Source organism: Lipotes vexillifer, unplaced genomic scaffold (genome assembly GCF_000442215.2).
Source record: "Lipotes vexillifer unplaced genomic scaffold, Lipotes_vexillifer_v1.1 scaffold415, whole genome shotgun sequence".
NCBI classification, from domain to species: Eukaryota; Metazoa; Chordata; class Mammalia; order Artiodactyla; family Lipotidae; genus Lipotes; species Lipotes vexillifer.
The window spans coordinates 1,771,941-1,796,433 of NW_006774345.1; the positions used below are offsets into that span (position 1 = coordinate 1,771,941).

The 24,493-nt window shown below is 38.3% G+C and overlaps 1 protein-coding gene across 1 annotated transcript in view; it reads left to right on the forward strand.

Annotated features, from left to right (window-relative positions):
* Positions 1-24,493, forward strand: part of ATP2B1 (ATPase plasma membrane Ca2+ transporting 1) — a 133,708-nt gene that overhangs the window by 67,155 nt on the left and 42,060 nt on the right. The window contains exons 3-6 of the mRNA XM_007449112.1: positions 4,384-4,581; positions 18,365-18,619; positions 18,708-18,833; positions 22,376-22,516. Coding sequence (XP_007449174.1) covers positions 4,384-4,581; positions 18,365-18,619; positions 18,708-18,833; positions 22,376-22,516 — 720 coding nt within the window. The remainder of the gene's footprint in view (positions 1-4,383; positions 4,582-18,364; positions 18,620-18,707; positions 18,834-22,375; positions 22,517-24,493) is intronic.

Genomic DNA, 24,493 nt, shown 5'->3' on the forward strand with positions numbered 1-24,493 from the left:
CCCATGTTTAAATCAATAAAGCAGAACCATTAACTCCTGCCTCCCTTTTTCCACCCAAGTCTACAGTTCCCAAAGCCTGCCCTATCTTGGTAAATGTCTCTATCATCCATCCACTTGAGTGCATGGACAAAAAAGAATCTAGGTATCATTCTTTATCCTTCTTTTTTTCTTTCATCCACATCCAGTCCTTCAGCAAGTTCTGTCTGATCTCCTTACAAGATACCTGGCAGATTCAGTGACTCTGCCTCCATTTCTTTCTTTCTTTTTTTAAAAAATTAATTAATTAATTAATTTATTTGGCTGCCTTGGGTCTTTGTTGCTGTGCGCGGGCTTTCTCTATTTGCGGCGAACGGGGGCTACTCTTCGTTGCGGTGTGCAAGCTTCTCATTGCAGTGGCTTCTCTTGTTGTGGAGCACGGGCTCTAGGCGCATGGGCTTCAGTAGTTGTGGCACGCAGGCTCTAGAGCACAGGCTCAGCAGCTGTGGCGCACGGGCTTAGTTGCTCTGCGGCACGTTGGAATCTTCCTGGACCAGGACTCAAACCCATGTCCCCTGCATTGGCAGGCGGATTCTTAACCACTGTGCCACCAGGGAAGTCCTCTGCCTCCATTTCTGAACCCAGATGCAAACTACCACCATCTCTTACTTTGTACTGCAGCGGCCCCCCAGCTGGTCTTTTCCTCCACTCTCCAACTCTTCAATTTCTCCTTCAGACAATTTAAATGAAATTAGTTATCACTACCCTGCTATAAAGCCTTCTAGTGGTTTCCATTGCACTTAGAATAAATGCCAGTCCTCTCTTCATACTATTTTAATTGTCTCTTTATTTGTCTCCCTCCAGTATAATATAAGCTTGCTGAATGTAAGACTTGTTTTGTTCACACTGGCTTTTTAGCAAGTAGAACAGTACCTGGAAGTAGCAGATATTCAGTAAGTATCAGGAGTCGGGGGAGGGGGGACAGACTGCTGCAGAACTCTGAACTTCATTATATTTAGATTATGTGAGTTTATTATTTTACATGAATAGAAATCAGCTGTCCCTAAAATGGAGTTAAAACCTATAGTGTTTAGTTTGTAACTTGTCTTTCTTCTTACCTTAACTAACTGTTGCCCTGTAGTTTATGGTTTATAAACTTTGTACCTTCTCCTTTGGTCCTCCCAAACTATCTGAGTTATACCAATAAATATTAATGCCCCCCCAACCCCAAAGGGTGACTTGCACAAGATTTCAGTAGGTGAATTGGAGCCTAGGTTTTCTAATTCCTAAACCAGACAGCTTCAGTGGTGCAGTGACCTAGGTGTGTGCTTGTATATGTGGTGGTAGCATAGGAAGAATTACGATAACCTTAGGATCAGCTGCTTTTTTACTTCCCTTACTCCCTCCAAGATACATTTTTAAGCGATCTTTAGCTTTATGGCTCTTCTTTTCAGCATTAACAAAATATTGGCCCCTGTTATAACCAGTATAAATTAAGATTTAATCAACTACTTTTATAGTTGCAGTGGTGATATTTAAAACTGAGGTGTTTGTTATATGTAGTTAATGGTAGACTCTATTAAGGGTGAGTTAAACTGATAGAACCAGTATCTTCAAACATATTTCTTAGAAAGAATTGGAGACTGACACAGGGAGGGATAACAATCTTTTATTTTTGCTGTAAGGGCATTAAAATATAAGACAGAACAAACCTACCCACTGTCTAATATCATCCTTTCATAAAAGAAAGGGTATTTTATTTGAAAAGCAGTAAGCACATAATTTCAGAACATCTCAAAGTATAGTTCTTTAAAACAAATACATTCTGTTTTGTGGAAAACCTCACTACATCGATTCCCTTATCCCCCGATTAAACCACAGACTGATAACTGTTTGCAGCCGGGATTGATGAGGGGCATTGCTCTTGCCTGAAGAAACAGTGTGTGGATTCTAAGTTATAATTTGCAAGCTTCCTCTCTCATATTGTGTTTCCTGCTAGTCACAGTCAGTGCAGTCCTTCACTGCCTTTCTATCCATTGACTCTGACTCAAAGCCGAGAGCTCTGTGGAAGCTTTCAGTTGATGACTTTTGTCACCAGAAATCTAAGATGCTTTTTGAACTGCCTAGTGTGGACCCGACTGTGCTACAGTTGCTTGTGAAAACATTCTCTGGAAGCTTTTTGGTGTCTTTAACAAGTAAATAAGTAATGAATAAATAAAAAACCAAAGTAAATAATTACTTTAAGATCTGTATATTCATCTCTCATTGTTTGTTCTAATAATGAACTTCCTTTGTTTTCTCTCTTCTACTCTTTGCCCGCCTCTGCATCCAGAGTAATAGCTAAAATACTTAAAGCCAAGAGCCTTACAGTGATCTGCTGTTTTCCTGTCTTTTTCCTATGCTGTTCTCCTAGAATGAATTCTTGCCAGAAAATAAAGAGTTGAGGTTAAATTGATTATAAATTTAAATTTATAATGATAAATTAAAAGTCACGTCATCCTGGTATCTCTGTCCTCTTCTTCAGTGTTCTTTTCCTTTTTTAAAAAAATTATTTATTTATTTTTGGCTGTGTTGGGTCTTTGCTGCTCCACGCGGGCTTTTCTCTAGTTGTGGCAAGTGGCTGCTCTTTGTTGCAGTGCGCGGGCTTCTCACTGCGGTGGCTTCGCTTGCTGCAGAGCAGGGCTCTAGGCACGCAGGCTTCAGTAGTTGTGGCATGTGGGCTCAGTAGCTGTGGCATGCGGGCTCAGTAGCTGTGGCATGCGGGCTCAGTAGTTGTGGTTCGTGGGATCTAGAGTGCAGGCTCAGTAGTTGTGGCACACAGGCTTAGTTGCTCCGCGGCATGTGGGATCTTCCCGGACCACGGCTCGAACCTGTGTCCCCTGCATTGGCAGGCGGATTCTTAACCACTGCGCCACCAGGGAAGTCCCTTCTTCAGTGTTGTTAAACTAAGGGAAAATGTCATTTGTCACTGCTGCCTGTGTTTTCGTACTCCCACAATAATGTAAATATGTACATACTTTGCATTAGCTAGTTGGGATATATCTAGGCTCGACAGAATCAGCAGGATTAAATTAGAGAAGGACTTGCTTGGTAGGGTGAAGGAAAGGCAAATTTGATCATCCAGCTCTTTCTTAACCTTTTGCTTCACGGCTTTCTAATTCCATGCTCCAGGCAATAAATAGTATGTCCTACAAGGTACCTTTTCCTTTACAGTGATGGTGAGTCAATAGCACTACCTGTTTCTTTAACTGGAAATAAATCCTAAAAAGTAAACTTGAAGGAAAGGTCATCCTAAGTCTCCTGTTTTTTTGTGACTTGCAAATCTCTTATCAGTTGAAGTATATATAATAGACCTGTTTTTATTTGTTTGTTTGTTTGTTTTTTTTTCTTGGACCGTGCCACGCCTTACAGGATCTTAGTTCCCCAACCAGAGATTGAACCTGGGCCCTGGCAGTGAAAGTCCTAACCACTGGACCGCCAGGGAATTCCCTATAACAGACCTTTTAGAATAGAAGTTTTAGAGCTTATAGTGGATGAACTTTTCATTGTTCTTCAGCAAATAAGAATGAAAATAAAAGACTTTCACTTATTAAGTTAACCAAGATGCAATAAGTAAATCAAATAAATATCTTTATATACTTCCCCACTTTTGGAGGAAAAATATCATAAGTAAAGGTCAGGGAAATGTTTAATTCCAATATAAAACCATCCAACTCATATATCATTTCTGGTCTCTAGCAGTCTATAAGGTGGTATAAGACAGTATGATCAAAAACCAGCAGTTTGGGGCTTCCCTGGTGGCGCAGTGGTTGAGAATCTGCCTGCCAATGCAGGGGACACGGGTTCGAGCCCTGGTCTGGGAAGATCCCACATGCCGCAGAGCAACTGGGCCCGTGAGCCCCAACTACTGAGCCTGCGCATCTGGAGCCTGTGCTCCGCAACAAGAGAGGCCGCGATAGTGAGAGGCCCGCGCACCGCGATGAAGAGTGGCCCCCGCTCGCCGCAACTAGAGAAAGCCCTCGCACAGAAACGAAGACCCAACACAGCCAAAATAAATAAATAATAATAAATTTAAACAAAATAAATTTAAACAAAATAAATAAATAAATAAATTTAAACAAAAAACAAACAAACAAAAAAAATCCAGCAGTTTGGAAAAGTGGAAATTCTTAGTTCAACCTTACGTCATCTACTTAAAATGTTCTCTTAAAGCATTGCACATGTTTTTTGGTGATTTAAATTATGTACACTTAGTCTAACTCATGAGAATAAACCATTTTGATAGGGTCTTATGAATTGTGTCTAGATGTAACGAATCTAAAGTGTAGAGAATGTATGTGTTTTGAATAAAATATTTTCATTTGTAAGTAGTAAAACTGTTCACTTAAATTTATTTCTTTTTATTAGGTTTAAGTGGAAACCCTGCAGATATAGAGAGAAGAGAAGCTGTATTTGGAAAGAATTTTATACCTCCTAAAAAGCCAAAAACCTTTCTTCAATTAGTATGGGAAGCATTACAAGATGTCACTTTAATTATATTAGAAATTGCAGCCATAGTATCATTGGGCCTTTCTTTTTATCAACCTCCAGAAGGGGATAATGCACGTAAGTAAATTGGGCGGGGGGAGGGAAGACTTTAATGTGTGATGCTAACTTCAGTGCATTTGCTTACTTAATACATAATAACAATAGCAGGCCAGCTTTTATTAACTGCTTTGTACTGGATATCATTCTAATAGTGCTTTTAATAGTTCTTTAAATATATTACCTCAGGTAATTTTCCCAGTAACCCTATAAGACAGTGTCACCTCCATTTTACAAGTGAGACACAGAGGTTAAGTAACCTACCCAAGTATGCATACGCTGTGTCTGGCAAAGCACTAAGCCATATATATGATGTGTTATGTGTCATCATGATTTTTAAGTTCTTTAGAACACTTGTGAAGTAATTAGTTTTTAATTTGTGGTTTTTTTAAAATCTTTTGGAAAATCATTATGAAAGCAAAAATTTATTCTTTTCCCTAACCCATTACTTTTCAAGTTCTTAAACTGTTATGTATATTTTGTTATATACATGATTTGGATAATTTCCTTGCCATCTTAGAAATGTTTATGCTACAAAGTATTCTGACCAGTGGAAAAATATAGAATGGTAACTCTGCTTTAACCTATAACTGCACATGATTTGTTTTTCTCTCATCTTTCTTTGTCCTTCATTTCTCTCTTTTTTTTCTTTATTTTTTTTTCTTTTGCCACGTTGGGTCTTCGTTGCTGCGTGCAGGCTTTCTGTAGTTGCATCGAGCAGAGGCTACTCTTTGTTATTGCGATGGCTTCTCTTGTTGTGGAGCATGGGCTCTAGGGTGCGCAGACTTCAGTAGTTGTGGCATGTGGGCTCTAGAGCGCAGGCTCAGTACTTGTGGTGCACCAGCTTAGTTGCTCCTTGGCATGTGGGATCTTCCTGGACCAGGGATTGAACCCATGTCCCCTGCATTGGCAGGCATATTCTTAACCATTGTGCCACCAGGGAAGTACTCCTTCATTTCTCTTTTAAATTTCTTCTTCTTTTCCCTTAAAACAAATTATTTAAAATGGGTATTTCCAGCATTACATTCTATAACTGCCTGGAGATCTAGCTTGGGTTTTGGTCACTATATTTAAGTAGCTATAGAGTGAACCATTAGTATTTTATATATCAGAAGAGTGATTCACCAAAATATTTTTGTTTGTGAAAGCTTCATTCTTCTGCCTTTCAAGTTATTAAGAGTTTAATAAATATTTGCTAACACTAAAAGTTGGCTTAGGTAATCATTTAAAGTAATTCTTTCAAAGGTATGCCTAGAACTCACGTGAGAGAGAACTTTTGGCGGGGGCGGGCGGGAGGAGGTAGTGGGTCACTGCATAAGCGAGTGGATCTGAGGCTGAAGTCTGTGGAGATCAGGATTCTCAAGGGGCACTGTTGACATTTTTCACCGGAACATTCATTGTCACCTTGGCAACCAAGAGTATCTCCAGTGGTAGCCAGATATCGTATGGTGGCGGGGTGGGGGTGGGGGGCAAACTTGCCTGCAGTTGAGAATCACTGATGTAGATAAGAAAGGATTTAGGCAATATTTTTATCAGTATTGAGCCAAATTATTTTTAAAACTTTTATTTATTAAATAAGCGGTACATGTTTTGCTGTTGAAAAATTAGGGGGGGAAATGACAATTCAAAGGAAATCATATTTACTGAAAATCCCACATTTTAGAGATTATCATTTTGATATATATCCTCTGATATTTCTTAAATGTTTTTGTGTGTGTGTCTGTGGTGCTCATGTATATGTATGTGTGCACAAGTGGGTAGGTGTGAGGATGTGTAAGTGTGTGTGTCTTTTCATCTGGAAAGGGAGGTGATATCATGTTTAGCAACATGCAGTTAAATTCTTTACTGCTTGGTTTATCCAACTGTCATTATAGAATACTGGGAATTGGTGCTCTAGACTTGAGTGTGTTAGCAGATGATTAAAAACTTTTTACTTTTAACATTTTTTCCCAAAACTATAAGAAAACTGAAGAAAAATATTTTCAGTGGGAGTAGGTTTTTTTTACTAACAGGATCTGGGCAAATCTTGGAATTCAGACTGCTTCATTTGTAGGATATAGTGACAGGCCCTTTTTCATATTTGCTTAAGGAGATAACTGGTATTAGATCCAACTGAGAAGATAATCTAGAGTTGTTGGTGTCTTAAGGCCCTTTAAAGAGACTCAGAATCTACCAGAAGGTGTTAATAAACCATATAAAGGTATTTTTGCTCCATGGTAAAAGTTTAGTGTTTGCACTTTTTTAAAAAACACTTATTAGTATATTTCATATATCTTTTCATCATGTTACATTTAACACTAAGAAGTGGATACTTGCTTAAAAGGAAATCCATTAATTGTAAATCTATAGTCATAGAAATCCAAATTATCAAAATTTCTTACTAGTACTGTTTAGTGTGAAAATAAGCACTATAGCCCACATAAATCTGTAGTCACTGTATACAACTAGTGGTTCTCAAACTCTTTGGTCTCAGAACCCTTTTACACTCTCTAAGTATTGAGAACTCCAGAGAGGTTTTGATTATGTGAGTTATGTCTGTAGGTATTTACTGTATTCTAAATTAAAACTGAGAAATTTAAAAATATTTATCAGTGCATTTAAAAATAATAAATATTATATATAATTATAATTACTATAATTATTAATGAAGTTTGAAATGAAATAATGAAGAGTAGTGGTGTTTGTAACGTCATTGTATCTCATTGAGGTCTGGCTTAATTGAAGATAACTGGATTCTCATCTGCTTCTGCATTCATTTTGTTGTATTTAGCACATGTAATGTAGTCTTTGGAAAGTTTCACTATACATTCATGAAATATGAGGCAAAATAGCATCTTGGTGTTATTCTAAAAATAGTTTTGACCTCGAGGATCCCCCTGGAGTTCTTAAACAACACTTTGAGAACCACTTTTTTATGCTATTAATATATATACACTTGATATACCACCCAAGAATCACGTAGGGGATTTTAGAATGGCATATTTGCCCTGTGGTAGAGAGCATAGGCTGAATTTAGATGGTGTGTAACACTCAGGCAAATATATTTTATAATTACAAGGGAGCGCCTTTAGTAAAAATCGATTTTTATTATTGTATTTACACTTGGACTTTACTGAAAACATTATTAAAATACTTTTTTTTTTTTTTTTTTTTTTTTTTTTTTTGTGTGGGGGGGCCCCCCCCTGTTGTGGCCTCTCCCATTGTGGTTTTTTTTTTTTTTTTTTTTTGTGGTGCGCAGGCCGCTCACTCTTGTGGCCTCTCCCGTTGCGGAGCACAGGCTCCGAACGCGCAGGCTCAGCGGCCGTGGCTCACGGGCCCAGCCGCTCCGCGGCATGTGGGATCTTCCTGGACCGGGGCACGAACCCGCGTCCCCTGCATCGGCAGGCGGACTCTCAACCACTGCGCCACCAGGGAAGCCCCAAAATACTTTTTTTTTCCCATGTATAACTGGTAAACTACAGTCCTTTCCTAACTTTGATTTTGAGATTACTTTTTTTTTCCCCCTGCAGCTCCCTTAAAAATTTGTAATGGTCATCAGTAGGAAAAAGATTCAGTTTCTAGAAATACTTTAATACTGTCTATTTCAAGATCATTCTAACTTTATCTGTGTAATATAAAGTAGAACTATATATGAAATGAAATATGTCACTAACTTGTTTCACACTCTCTTTTGAAATATTCAGTAGTTTAGTTATAAATACATATGCATGTGAGATTTAAAGCTGAAAATTAAATAATTGTCTCACAATTCCTTTCCCTTAACCTCTGTTGCATTGTCTTTAAACTTTTTTGGTTATTTACCCTATAAAGAAAAGATATGAGCACATGTCTCCAAATGATGCATTTATGAATTATTTATATTTAAAGTTATTTATACTGTGAGCATTTTAAAACATATACATAAATAGAAATTAAAGCTTAAAAAGGTGAGCGTTTAAATTTTTTATTTTTAGTAGCCTTAAAACATCATTATTGGGCTTCCTTGGTGGCACAGTGGTTGAGAATCTGCCTGCTAATGCAGGGGACACGGATTCGAGCCCTGGTCTGGGAAGATCCCACATGCTGCGGACAGCTAGGCCCGTGAGCCATGACTACTGAGCCTGCGCATCTGGAGCTTGTGGCCCGCAACAAGAGAGGCCGCGACAGTGAAAGGCCCGCGCACCGCGATGAAGAGTGGCCCCTGCTTGCCACAACTAGAGAAAACCCTTGCACAGAAATGAAGACCCAACACAGCCAAAAATAAATAAATAAATAAAATGAAATAAAAACATCATTATTAATAGCATGATTGAATATACATTATTATATTTTATAATCTTGATTTAGCCTGATTTGGGTCTAAGTTTTTCTTTCAGAACTTGGTTTTAATATCTGTTATGGCTGGAAAAAACTCAACATTAGGTAAATCCAAGTGGAAGATTTTAGTGTACTCACTAAATCATGATACTTATTTTCACTTCCATCCACCAGTTATGTAAAATTTTTCTTGAAGTACGACTGGTAAATTTCATCTTCTGATATGAGTCTGTCATTCACTATTAAAAAGTAATTCCTTTTTTTTTTTCAATCTGCAGCAAGGGAATCCCCTGCCATCACTTGATTTTAATTTAATTTAATATATTTTTAATTGTATTTTATTTATTTTTTAATTGTATTTTATTTTTTGGCCATACGGTGCAAGCATGCGGGATCTTAGTTCCCTGACCAGGAATCAGACCCGCACCCCCTACAGTGAAAGTGCTGAGTCTTAACCACTGAACCACCAGGGAAGTCCCAAGTATTGCATTTTTATATTTTTAACCAGTAAGACCACTGTAGAGCTTTATTTGGAAGATAATATTTTAGCACTGCCTCAAGGTAGGTGAAAGTAGTCAATATAGTATTTCAACCTTCATCTGTTCTTGAGTTCAGACTTGCTTTATGTAATTCAGAGAACAAATCTCTGATATTCTGGGCAGGGGGAAAGGTAAGGGGAAGCTGTCTTTACAGCTTCTACTATTTAAAATAATGCAAACCATAGATTCACTTAATTGGTTATTGTATGCAATGATACATAGTTATTTCTTCAGCTTGAAAATAAATAAAATAGAAGTTTTGGTGTTTGGATGGCGGGGCCAGCACTCTCAGTAGATCATCTAGCCACCTCCTTTGGAGAACATGCTTTATACCCACTGGTGCCTGAATCCTGCTGATCTTCACACTGGATATTTTTTGTGATTGTTCATATCATGCCCATTTGGTGGGGATGGTGATTGTTCCATTTCACACAAATTGATTTTTCTCCAGCTTCTGTCTTCTCTCCCTTTATCTATCCTACATACCTCTCCCTGTTTCATCTGAACAGCACCCTTGCACCTCAAGTCCTCTCTTCACTTCATGCTCACTCTTCTGGAATATGCTTTAATCATTTCTAGTGTCATTGGTTTACTCATTATTTTCTTGTGAATAATCCATTTCCTGTTCTTCATTTCCTAAGAGAACCATTGACTTTCAGAGATTTTAGCGCAACGCTCAGTAAGAAAGAACTTTACATAGGAACAAAGAAGAACATACTCCTTCATGTGAATTTAAAAATAACCAAAGTAAGCTTTCAAAAAACAGTTCACCTTTACTACATGTATATCCTTTCTATTTTGTTCTCTTTCATTTTTCAAAATTCTGGTCATGAGCCACTGAATTGATTTTATTTTTTTCATTTATTTTAAAAACAACTTTATTGGAGTACAATTGCTTTACAGTGGTGTGTTCGTTTCTGCTTTATAACGAAGTGAATCAGCTATACATATACTTTATCCCCATATCTCCTCCCTCTTGCATCTCCCTCCCACCCTCCCTATCTCACCCCGCTAAGTGGTCACAAAGCACCGAGCTGACCTCCCTGTGCTATGTGGCTGCTTCCCACTAGCTATCTGTTTTACATTTGGTAGTGTATATATGTCCATGCCACTCTCTCACTTCGTCCCAGCTTACCTTTCCCCCTCCCCGTGTCCTCAAGTCCATTCTCTACGTCTGCGTCTTTATTCCTGTCCTGCCCCTAGGTAATTCAGAACCATTTTTTTAGATTCCGTATATATGTGTTAGCATACGGTATTTGTTTTTCTGGTTTACTTTACTCTGTATGACAGACTCTAGGTCCTTCCACCTCACTACAAATAACTCAATTTTATTTCTTTTTTTGACTGACTAATACTCCATTGTATATATGTGCCACATCTTCTTTATTCATTCATCTGTCATTGGACACTTAGGTTGCTTCCATTTCCTGGCTACTGTAAATAGAGCTGCAGTGAACACTGTGGTACATGACTCTTTGGAATTATGGTTTTCTCAGGGTACATGCCCAGTAGTGGGATTGCTGGGTCGTATGGTAGTTCTATTTTTAGTTTTTTAAGGAACCTCCTTACTGTTCTCCATAGTGGCTGTATCAATTTACATTCCCACCAGCAATGTAAGAGGGTTCCCTTTTCTCCACACCCTCTCCAGCATTTATTGTTCATAGATTTTTTGATGATGGCCATTCTGACTGGTGTGAGGTGATACCTCACTGTAGTTTTTATTTGCATTTCTCTAATGATTACTTATGTTGAGCATCCTTTCATGTGTTTGTTGGTAATCTGTGTATCTTCTTTGGAGAAATGTCTATTTAGGTCTTCTGCCCATTTTTGGATTGGGTTGTTTGTTTTTTTGATATTGAACTGCATGAGATGCTTATATACTTTGGAGATTAATCCTTTGTCAGTTGATTCATTTGCAAATATTTTCTCCCATTCTGAGGGTTGTCTTTTTGTCTTGTTTATGGTTTCCTTTGCTGTGCAAAAGCTTTTAAGTTTCATTAGATCCCATTTCTTTATTTCTGTTTTTATTTCCATTTCTCTAGGAGGTGGGTCAAAAAGGATCTTACTGTGATTTATGTCAAAGAGTGTTCTGCCTATGTTTCCCTCTAAGAGTTTCATAGTGTCTGGCCTTTCGTTTAGGTCTTTAATCCATTTTGAGTTTATTTTTGAGTATGGTGTTAGGGAATGTTCTAATTTCATTCTTTTACATGTAGCTGTCGAGTTTTCCCAGCACCACTTACTGAAGAGGCTGCCCTTTCTCCATTGTATATTCTTGCCTCCTTTATCAAAGATAAGGTGACCATATGTGCATGGGTTTATCAATGGGCTTTCTGTCCTGTTCCATTGATCTATATTTCTGTCTTTGTGCCAGTACCATCCTGTCTTGATTACTGTAGCTTTGTAGTATAGTCTGAAGTCAGGGAGCCTGATTCCTCCACTCTGTTTTTCTTTCTCAAGATTGCTTTGGCTATTCGGGATCTTATGTGTTTCCATACAAATTGTGAAATTTTTTGTTCTAGTTCTGTCAAAAATGCCATTCGTAATTTGATAGGGATTGCATTGAATCTGTAGATTGCTTTGGGTAGTATAGTCATTTTCACAATGTTGATTCTTCCAATCCAAGAACATGGTATATCTCTCCATCTGTTTGTATCATCTTTAATTTCTTTCATCAGTATCTTATATTTTTCTGCATACAGGTCTTTTGTCTCCTAAGGTAAGTTCATTCCTAGGTATTTATTCTTTTGGTTGCAATGGTAAATGGGAGTGTTTCCTTAATTTCTCTTTCAGATTTTTCATCATTAGTGAATAGGAATGCAAGAGATTTCTGTGCATTAATTTTGTGTCCTGCTACTTTACCAAATTCGTTGATTAGCACTAGTAGTTTTCTGGTAGCATCTTTAGGATTCTCTGTGTATAGTATCATGTCATCTGCAAACAGTGACAGCTTAACTTCTTTTCCGATTTGGATTCCTTTTATTTCCTTTTCTTCTCTGATTGCTGTGGCTAGAACTTCCAAAACTATGTTGAATAATAGTGGTGAGAGTGGACAACCTTATCTTGTTCCTGATCTTAGTGGAAATGCTTTCAGTTTTTCACCATTGAGAACAATGTTGGCTGTGGGTTTGTTATATACGGCCTTTATTATAATGCGGTAAGTTCCCTCTGTCCCTACTTTCTGGAGGGTTTTTATCATAAATCGGTGTTGAATTTTGTCAAAAGCTTTTTCTGCATCTATTGAGATGACCATATGGTTTTTCTCCTTTAATTTGTTAATATGGTTTATCACATTGATTGATTTGCGTATATTGAAGAATCCTTGCATTCCTGGGATAAACCCCACTTGATTATGGTACATGATCCTTTTAATGTGCTGTTGGGTTCTGTTTGCTAGTATTTTGTTGAGGATTTTTGCATCTATGTTCATCAGAGATATTGGTCTGTAATTTTCTTTTTTTGTGGTATCTTTGTCTGGTTTTGGTATCGGGGTGATGGTGGCCTTGTAGAATGAGATTGGGAGTGTTCCTCCCTCTGCTGTGTTTTGGAAGAGTTTGAGAAGGACAGGTGTTAGCTCTTTTCTAAATGTTTGATAGAATTCGCCTGTGAAGCCATCTGGTCCTGGGCTTTTGTTTGTTGGAAGATTTTTAATCACAGTGTCAATTTCAGTGCTTGTGATTGGTCTGTTTATATTTTCTATTTCTTCCTGTTTGTCTCAGAAGGTTGTGCTTTTCTAAGAATTTTTCCATTTCTTCCAGCTTGTCCGTTTTGTTGGCGTATAGTCGCTTGTAATAATCTCCCATGATCCTTTGTATTTCTCCAGTGTCAGTTGTTACTTCTCCTTTTTCATTTCTAATTCTATTGATTTGAGTCTTCTCCCTTTTTTTCTTGATGAGTCTGGCTAATGGTTTATCATTTATGTCTATCTTGTCAAAGAACCAGCCTTTAGTTTTATTGATCTTTGCTATTGTTTCCTTCATTTCTTCTTCATTTATTTCTGATCTGATCTTTCTGATTTCTCTCCTGATAACTTTGGGGGGTTTTTGTTCTTTTCTCTAATGGCTTTAGGTGTAAGGTTAGGTTGTTTATTTGAGATATTTCATGTTTCTTGAGGTAGGTTTCTATTGTTATAAACTTACCTCTTTGAACTGCTTTTGTTGCATCCCATAGGTTTTGAGTCGTTGTGTTTTCATTGTCATTTGTTTCTAGGTATTTTTTGATTTTCTCTTTGATTTCTTCAGTGATCTCTTGCTTATTTAGTAGTGTATTGTTTTGCCTCCATGTGTTCATTTTTTTTTACAGACTTTTTTTCTGTAATTGATATCTAGTCTCATAGCGTTGTAGTTGGAAAAGATACTTCATACGATTTCTATTTTCTTAAATTTACCAAGGCTTGAATTGTGACCCAAGTTATGATCTATCCTGGAGAATGTCCCATGAGCACTTGAGACGAAAGTGTATTCTGTTGTTTCTGGATGGAATGTCCTATAAATATCAATTAAGTCTATCTTGTTTAATGTATCATTTAAAGCTTGTGTTTCCTTTTTTAGTTCATTTTAGATGATCTGTCCATTGGTGGAAGTGGGGTGTTAAAGTCCTCTACTACGATTGTGTTACTGTCAATTTCCCCTTTTATGGCTGTTAGCATTTGCCTTATGTATTGAGCTGCTCCTATGTTGGGTGCATAAATATTTACAATAGTTACATCATTCTCTTTGATTGATCCTTTTATCATTATGTAGTGTCCTTCTTTGTCTCTTGTCATAGTCTGTTTTAAAGTCTATTTTGTTTGATATGAGAATTGCTACTCCAGCTTTCTTTAATTTCCATTTGCATGGAATATCTTTTTCCATCCCCTGACTTTCAGTCTGTATGTGTCCCTAGGTCTGAAGTGGGTCTCTTGTAGACAGCATATACATGGGTCTTGTTTTTGTATCCAATCAGCCACTCTGTGTCTTTTGGTGGCAGCATTTAATCCATTTACATTTACAGTAGTTATCGATATGTATGTTCCTACTACCATTTTCTTAATTATTTTGGGCTTATCATTGTAGGTCTTTTCCTTCTCTTGTGTTTCCTGCCTAGAGAAGTTCCTTTAGCATTTGTTGTAAAGCTGGTTTGGTGGTGCTGAATTCTCTTAGTTTTTCCTTGTCTGTAAAGGTTTTAACTTCTCCATCCAATCTGAATGCAATCCTTGCTTGGTAGAGTAATCCTGGTTGTAGGTTTTTCCCTTTCATCGCTTTAAATATGTCCTGCCACTCCTTTCTGGCTTGCAGAGTTTCTGCTGAAAAATCAGCTGTTCACCTTATGGGGATTCCTTTGTATGTTAATTTTTGTTTTTCCCTTGCTGCTTTTAATATTTTTTCTTTGTATTTAATTTTTGATAGTTTGAGTAATATGTTTCTTGGCATGTTTCTCCTTGGATTTATCCTGTATGGGACGCTTGGTGCTTCCTGGACTTGATTGACTATTTCCTTTCCCACATTAGGGAAGTTTTCAACTATAATCTCTTCAAATATTTTCTCATTCCCTTTCTTTTTTTCTCTTTTTCTTCTGGTACCCCTATAATTCGAATGTTGGTGTGTTTAATGTTGTCCCAGAGGTCTCTGAGACTGTCCTCAATTCTTTTCATTCTTTTTTATTCTGCTCTGTGGTAGTTATTTCCACTATTTTATCTTCCAGGTCACTTATCCGTTTTTCTGTGTCAGTTATTCTGCTATTGATTCCTTCTAGAGAATTTTTAATTTCATTTATTGTGTTGTTCATCATTGTTTGCTCTTTCGTTCTTCTATGTCCTTGTTAAATGTTTCTTTTATTTTCTCCATTCTATTTCCAAGATTTTGGATCATCTTTACTATCATTACTCTGAACTCCTTTTCAGGTAGACTGCTTATTTCCTCTTCATTTGTTTGGTATGTTGGATTTTTACCTTGCTCCCTCATCTGCTGTGTGTTTCTCTGTCTTCTCATTTTGCTTAACTTACTGTGTTTGGGGTCTCCTTTTCGCAGGCTGCAGGTTCATAGTTCCGTTGTTTTTGGAGTTTGCCCCCAGTGGCTAAGGTTGGTTCAGTGGGTTGTGTAGGCTTCCTGGTGGAGGGGATAGTGCCTGTGTTCTGGTGGATGAGGCTGGATCTTGTCTTTCTGGTGGGCAGGACTGCATCCAGTGGTGTGTTTTGGGGTGTCTGTGGCCTTATTATGATTTTAGGCAGCCTCTCTGCTAATGGGTGGGGTTGTGTTCCTGTCTTGCTAGTTGTTTGGCATAGGGTGGCCAGCACTGTAGCTTGCTGGTCGTTGAGTGGAGCTGGGTCTTAGAGTTGAGATCGAGATCTCTGGGAGAGCTCTTGCCGTTTGACATTAGGTGGAGCCGGGAGGTCTCTGGTGCACCAGTGTCCTGAACTTGGCTCTCCCACTGCAGAGTCTCAGGCCTGACACTCGGCCAGAGCACCAAGACCCTGTCAGCCACACGGCTCAGAAGAAAAGGGAGAAAAAAAGAAAGAGAAAAAATAAGAGTTATTAAAATAAAAATATTATTAAAAAGAATTAAAAAGTAATAAAAAAATAAAGAAAGAAAGAGAGCTACCAAACCAAAAAACAAATCCACCAATGATAACAAGCACTAAAAACTATCCTTAAAAAAAAAACAAATGGACAGAACCCTAGGACAAATGGTTAAATCAAAGCTATACAGACAAAATCATACAAAGTCCACTTCCTCAATTTTGGGATGATTCGTTGTCTCTTCGGGTATTCCACAGATGCAGGGTACGTCAAGTTGATTGTGGAGATTTAATCGACTGCTCCTGAGGCTGCTGGGAGCGATTTCCCTTTCTCTTTGTTCGCACAGCTCCTGGGGTTCAGCTTTGGATTTGGCCCCGCCTCTGCGTGTAGGTCGCCGGAGGGCGTCTGTATCCGCCCAGACAGGACAGGTTTAAAGTAGCAGCTCATTAGGGTGCTCTGGCTCATTCAGGCTGTGAGGAGGGATGGGTACAGAATGCGGGGTGAGCCTGCTGCAGCAGAGGCCAGCATGACGTTGCAACAGCCTGAGGTGCGCGTGTGTTCTCCTGGGGAAGTTGTCCCTGGATCCCGGGACCCTGGCAGTGGCGGGCTGCACAGGCTCCCGGCAGGGGAGGTGTGCATAGTGACCTGTGCTTGCACACAGGCTTCTTGGTGGCGGCAGCAGCAGCCTTAGCGTCTCATGCCCGTCTCTGGGGTCCACGCTGATAGCCACGGCTCGCGCCCGTCTCTGGAGCTCGTTTAGGCGGTGCTCTGAATCCCCTCTCCTCGCGCACCTGGAAACAGTGGTCTCTCGCCTCTTGGGCAGGTCCAGACTTTTTCCCGGATTCCCTCCCTGCTAGCTGTGGCGCATTAGCCCCTTCAGGCTGTTTTCACGCAGCCAGCCCCAGTCCTCTCCCTGGGCTCTGACCTTTGAAGAAGCCCGAGCCTCAACTCCCAGCCACCGCCTGCCCCAGCTGGGGAGCAGACAAGTCTCTCGGGCTGGTGAGTGCCGGTCAGCCCTGGTCCTCTGTGCGGGAATCTCCGCTTTGCCTTCCGCACCCCTGTTTCTGTGCTCTCCTGCGCGGCTGTGAATCTTTCTACCTCCGCCACCTGCTGTCTCCGCCCGCGAAGGGGCTTCCTAGTGTGTGGAAACCTTTCCTCCTTCACAGCTCCCTCCCACTGGTGCAGGTCCTGTCCCTATCCTTTTGTCTCTGTTTTTTCTTTTGCCCTACCCCGGTACGTGGGGAGTTTCTTGCCTTTTGGGAAGTCTGAGGTCTTATGCCAGCGTTCAGTAGGTGTTCCGTAGGAGTTGTTCCACGTGTAGATGTATTTCTGATGTATTTGTGTCGAGGAAGGTGATCTCCACGTCCTACTTCTCCACCATCTTGAAGGTCTGAATTGATTTTAGACTCACAAATAGATTACAGCCCAAAGTTCAAAGAGCACCGTCCTTCACTATTACTGGCCCTACAGTTTTGAGGTTTCTTTTGTACCCGCCTCTGTCTTTTTCTAAAGTCTTTTCTGCCATAGAGCCTCTGTGCTGACTTTAATCTCTCTCCGGAATCCTCTTCCCTTAAATCTATATGGCTAGTTCACTCATATCATTTGGCTCCTAGCTCAAATGTCATGGACACCTCAGAGGGGTCTTCTCTGTTCATCCAACCACAGTTAGCCCTCTTTTTTCATTTGCTAGCACATCACCATATTTTATTTTCTTCATGGCACTTAACGATATCTGAAATTAATTACTTGTGTTTTATGATGATTTTTTCATATCCCATTCACACCTACCAGTCTGAGTGTAGGTTCCCTGAGGAGAAGGAGCTTATATGTCTTATTCACTGTTACATCCTTAGCTTTGAAAACAGAGTTGGCACCTGAAGTAGGTGCTCAAATAGTTGAATGAATGAGTAGCACTTTGCTTAAATTTTTATGTTATGAAAGTCAAGCTTTTATCATACTCCAGTGAAACTGATATGGTAAATAAGCATGGTTCATGGGTAAACACATAATACTTAACTTTCCATGTGTGACTTGCCTACTCTATGTAGTAATAGCATTAACTATTGGTTGAGTGTGAAGGATGTCTCAGCCACTGCTCTACCTTCTTTACAAGTGTCTTCGCATTTAATTCTCTCAACAACTCTGCAGTAAGTGGTGGTCTCCTAATTTGACAGATGAAGAAACTGAGTCTCAAAAATAAGTAACTTGCCTTAGGGTCGAGATTTAATCTTCCCCAGTGTCCTCACTCTTAACAGGTACCCTAGACTGCCTCCCTACCCTAAAGATGAGAATCCTCAGAGGCAGGGAATTTGAAATTAACAGAGTGAGCATCATCATCATTATGGAATGCTTTGAATCTATAAAGTGTTTAGAGCTGTAAGCAAAGTTAACGGGGCCTATAAACATTATAATTACATATCTGTTGCCATCAATTCAGAATCTTTTTTCATTAGCATTTTCTTTCTTTCCAAATAGTTTGTGGAGACGTTTCTGTTGGAGAGGAAGAAGGTGAAGGTGAAACTGGTTGGATTGAAGGAGCTGCGATCCTCTTGTCAGTAGTTTGTGTAGTATTAGTAACAGCTTTCAATGACTGGAGTAAGGAAAAACAGTTCAGAGGTTTGCAGAGTCGAATTGAACAAGAACAGAAGTTCACAGTCATCAGGGGTGGTCAGGTCATTCAGATACCTGTAGCTGACATTACAGTTGGAGATATTGCTCAAGTGAAATATGGTAAGTGAAAAAGGGCAGTGCATCTTACACATGATGTGATGTTACTGTAATCTTGTTCACAGTTTAGCATACCTTTATTTTGTTTTAGGTGATCTTCTTCCCGCTGATGGCATACTTATTCAAGGCAATGATCTTAAAATTGATGAAAGCTCATTGACTGGTGAATCTGATCATGTTAAGAAGTCTTTAGATAAGGATCCCTTACTTTTATCAGGTACGAATTTCTTTTATAACTGAACGTTTTCCTCCTCCGTAGCTATATACCACTGTCAGCAGACAGTTCCCCGAAGAGCCAGTAATGTGAAGAGGATTCTGTATTTTATGTTAGCTTCTACCCTTATAAACTTTAGAGACTTTCTTTTGTAAGTCAGCAGAGACGTTAGAGATCTTTAAATCCAGAACTGTATTTTACAAATGAGGAACCCGAGTCCAAAAAAATGAAGAGATTTGAGAGTCAGTGTTAGTTAATGTTAGTATGATGATAAAACTAAAGTATAAGCCTAATGATCTCTGTTAAATTGATCTGTTTTACATTTATTCTTAAGGGCTATTGTAATATAAAATTAAAGAATGATTGTGTGTTTAAAGCAAATTAATGAATTCCCTATGATGGTCTACAAAGGACAGGATTAAAAAAAAAACAACTCATAAAATCCTTAAAGTTAACCTAATCTTGCTTTCTCATTTAACTACTGAGGAATGGCTCTGAGACATTAACTATTTATCTAAGGTAATATGATTAATAATAAATAGGTCCAGGAGTAGTACCACATCTACTAGGCAGAACTGAATTTGCACACGGTTAAGACATGTTCTGAAAATCTGAGGCTTTGTGTAGGTGAGGGTGCTGTCTGAAAAGGGGAGGTGGGTGTCTACTTAGGAGGCTTTTACAACAGCTTAACTGTTGATAGCTAGACCTAAGGTTAATTGGAAATGAAATGGAAGGGATGATGAAAAAAATTACAAGCTGCCTTCTAAGATGCTACATGAAAGGAAACCAGAGTACCACAACTTGTCTCCAAAATTATACCAGTTCCTTAGCTTTTGATTTTCAGTTTCCTACCCTTAATTTTCTAGTGTTCTTTATAGAATTTACAAAATTGCTTGTAAGACGTTTGGTTTAAATATATTTTTCGATTGAGTTATACTAGCATTTGGAGTAAGAAAATGTTGCCTATTTGTCTTTAATTATTGTTTTCAGATGTTAATGGAATACTAACATTTCCTACATTGTAAGGAGATTCTACTTATTTAAATATTTAATAACCTGGCAGCTATACTTTTTCACTTCTCTGTGAACTTTATATTCTAATTGGTTGGACATGGTTTTACTGAAACCAAAGCCAAACGTGTGACAAGGGTCAGTTAAGTTAGAATCACAACTTCGGGGCACATACCTAAGTTTAACTATTACCTTTTTAAGATTTGTAAATATGTGCCAAAAGGGTAAAATGTCCCACCACTAAAAATCAGCGTAATTTCATGTATATACATTTATAAACAGCATTATAAATAGGGGAAAAGTTTCATTTTAATATAGACTTTTGTTTCTTTGAAAAAATCTTGGGATTTGTATACCTTCAATATCCTGCACTACTAAGAACATTCCTACTCTATTCGAATTTTTCTTTATATTGCTCTGCTTGAAATTCATTCCAAATAGAAATATCTTGGATATATAATATATTTAAGTTTAATGTATACTTATTTTACTTATTCCTTGCCATACTTCTAAGAAACTGTGGTTAATGTTAGCCAAGTAAAATCTGTGATTTTTCCAAAGGAGAGGGAAGCTAGCTGGTCATACCTAACTGCCACAGACTGACCAGGCCACAGTATTTGGTGAACTTAGGTAGTCTCCTCTTGCCTTTTTGCCATGTATACTTCATGGGCTTTGATGTACATCTAGCTTATTCGCACAGTGCTTAGCTCTTCAGAATGACATCCTTTAATGGAACCTTGGTCCTTTTCTGTTTTAACAGAGATGGCTGGTAAGTTTTTGTAGACTCAGGTTCCCGACACACCAAGTATACCAAGAGGACTCTATAAATTTTCCATGTTTAAGAAAAGACTGAAATAACTTTCTGGAGTTCCTTATCACAGTACGGGTGGGAAAGTTTTTCTGCATTTATTTCCCTCTTCCAAAAATGTACTGAAAACATGAAATGCATTTATTTTTAAATTTATTCTCATGATGCCATCTCTCACTGCTGTTCTTGGATTTTTAAATTTAGATGTTTAAAAGCAGTTATTCAGTTAGTGGTAGGGATATGACCAGAACAAAAACTGTTTACTTTGCCTGAGCACATTACCTGCCAACATTTGATTACCTGTGGTCGAGAAGAACAGAACATAAAAAACTGAAATTTGCTGAAAGCTAGAATTGTTAAAAGAAACAAACTGTCTTTTACATTTAGTCCTTGCTCAATGAATATTGTTTCACTGTCCTTAATTTAATTTCTTGTTTCCCTTGCATTTTTACTGGCAAAGAAGCTAATAATTAGTGAAATAGTCAGAATATAGATTTTTTTAAAGCAAGAAAATCAAAGGCCAAAAAAATTCATATTAGATAAATTACTTAGTAATTAACAGCCAAATATAAATTTTTAAGTACTGGAGTAAGTACGTATGCTTTACGATCTTATTTTGCAAATAACCATTGAACATTGTTTTGGTACACAGGATGGTATAGTATGTGCTACAGACCCTGCTCTCCAGGTGGTTGTAAACTAGGAGATCAAATAAATAAGTGGTAACTATAAAGAAGACTTTATTGAGTATATTAAAAAGAGTTCAGTTTTGAAAGTTACTTAAAATTCACAAAAATATTAGAGAGGTGGGAAGCCTTTTAATGAGTGAGGGTAAGATACAGAGGTGTGGTCGTACAGGTTGGAGAGTTGTGAGCAACCTTAGTGACATTATATCATAAGAAGAATATGCCCTCTGTGCTCTGACAGAGCTGGATTGAATCTGCCTTGTCACTTAATAGTTGTGTAACCTTGGGCAAGTTTCTGGGAAATAATAATAATGCCTGCTGCTTGCAAGACTGTTGTGAGGGACAGAGTCAGAATTCAGTCAGTGTTCCCATCTCTGCTCCCCAGCTTTTTGTAATGGAGTTTTATGTTAGGCTAATGGATGAAAAAGTTCGGACTGTTGTTTGGTCTCCATGTGAAGACTTTGAACTTTATCCAGTAGTCAGTGAGGGTCAGAAATTTTGGAGTCATGAGAGGCTTATGATAAGGTCACATCTTAGGAAGGGTAAACTTATTTCAGGATGAACTGGAAAGACAGAAACTAGCTAGGCTGCTGTTGCAATGATCTAGGTGGGCTGGCATGAAAGCCTGGGTTAGGGAAAGGTGGTGGGGTTGGCTTGGGAATATGTCAGTTGTTGCTGTGTGATCCTTTTTGTTGTAAGCACATTTCTTTATAAGTGAATTGTCCCTAATAATAATAATACAGTTACAATTTAAATATTGAACATTCATTGAACCCCTAAAATTCCAGGCAATGTGCCAAACACTTTACACTTACAGACTTAATTTGCGTCTGATTTTTACAGAGTGTAGGTACTGTTATCGACGTTTATGGACTAGTAATAGAGATGTTACAGTTTGCCCAGTATCACATGATAAATGACAGGTAGAGTGAGCTTTGAACTCAGATGACTTATTACAGACTTAAAACCTGAAGCACAAGAATTTTGGTCTTATTCTAATGTGTTGTTGAATTTTAAAAACACATTTTCTGTTGTTGTAGGTACTCATGTAATGGAAGGCTCTGGAAGAATGGTAGTTACTGCTGTGGGTATAAATTCTCAAACTGGAATTATCTTTACCTTACTTGGAGCTGGAGGTGAAGAGGAAGAGAAGAAAGATGAGAAGAAAAAGGAAAAGAAAAGTAAGAATAGCAATATGCTATAAGAATTGGTATTTGGAAATACGGCAGCTAGATTGTAAGAACTCATCCAAAAAATACACTGTTTCATCACATTTTGAAATGAAGAGTTCTACAAAAAGTTAGTTACCCAACATAGTACTTTCAAGAGGTAGAACTGATGGAGGGGGAATTTTTTTTTTAAGACTTAGTACTCTGAGGAGGGCTTTATGAAGGAAGATATCAATCCTGCTTTACCATAGCCAGATGTATTCAGCATCTCCTTGAATACTTTAAAATTTCCCTGTCATTTGACCAGCAAAATGAATTAAACTCCCACTTCCTTTGCTTATTTTTTTGCTACTTCAGTAGTAGCTTTCCTTAATTTTCTAGTGTTTCTAGTGTTCTAAGCTTTCCTTGTCAACCATATTACTTTTTGGCCTCATTGAGCTTTTCATCTTTTTCAAGTTTTCTACTACTCAACATTTCCCAGTCTGTACTTATGTACTTGGTTTTTAGACATAAGATCAAGACTTCACTTTGACACCTCATGTGTTTGCCTTGTTATATTCAGCCCATCATTAGATATCAAGGTTTTAAAATTTTAATCTTGATCCATTGTATCTGCTGTCCCTCCAAGGGGATCTATTATCAGCAAACTTGATAACCATAGTTTATCCACAAGGATCTTATAAGAAGCTGTTATACATAGGGAAATAGCTCAGGATCACTTAGTTGCGGAGTGTGTCCCCTTTTTAAAAAAGCCTTCCTCACCCTTTACTCCAGAGTTTTTCCCTTTAGGGCAATAGCGCTTTACTGTGGTTTAACCGCTTAGATTTATTTAATTTTACTTGGGCTAGTAAGCCCATATTTCTCTCACACACATAAGTATTGTGAGATCTTATAAAATAAATGCCTTACTAAAAGTCTTGGCTTGCTATATCTACAGCAGTGTTTTTAATATTTAGGTGTTTTGGTTCGGTTTTGGGGTTTTGTCTTGAGCTGTGAAATCTCGATTTCAAAGAGAACTATGTTTGAAGAGTTCTGGCTGCCGGCAAGGGAGGCAGGCCCCACGCTGTAGGTTTTTCCTGTCCCACTCCTCGCAGCAGCCCTCCACGTGCCGCCCTAAGGGGCCAGTGCGTAGTGCTGATACCATTTCTGGACTGCTTTATATGCGTTATCTCAGTAATCCTAACAACCATACAGAAAAGACTATTTATCTTTTTGCTGACAAGTAAACTGAGGCTTATGGAGGTTGCATAACTTGCTCCAAGTCGAAGATCTAATTAGTGGCAGATCAGACCCACTTGTCTGACTCAGAAGTGTGTGCTCTTCACCATATATTGTGTTGCATCCTAATTTACAGGAGACTAAAGTCAACAGACCCTATTAAAAAAAGAAAGGGAAGTTCACATCATGACCTTGTTCCTGTTGACCCTACAGTTTCTTTTCCAACAAGCACCTTTTTTTCTAAGATCTTATATACCTATTTTTATTAATCCAGTGAAGAGTATTCCCAGGAATTAACATTTAACTGACTGCTGTTTTTGATTCTTGGTGAGAGAGAGAGAGAGAGAGAGAGAGAGTGTGTGTGTGTGTGTGTGTGTAATGGAGACACCATTTTTGCATCTGTGGACTTCCATCTCTTTTACCATTCCCCTGAATAAATTGATATTATATATTAATATAATCCAGGGTAATCTGTCTCAGTTGCCTTCATAATCTGGAATGTGAATGTTTGGTCTCTTTCCAAAGTTGGGCTCATTTAAAGTACCTAGGTATTCTGTCTTCTCACCTGTCTTGAGCATCTGTTCCTCTTTGACCATATTTGTTCCACATTTTCCAGTTTGAAGGTAGGTCTCCTTGATAGAGAAGTTGAAAGAAGAATAGGCTGAGTGGTTCTCTTTCCTCTTCATCATTTTTAATATTACACTCCCTACTCCAAACAATAGACCCATTCCCTCCTTGATTACTTTTTACATTAGACATTCTCATCTTTCT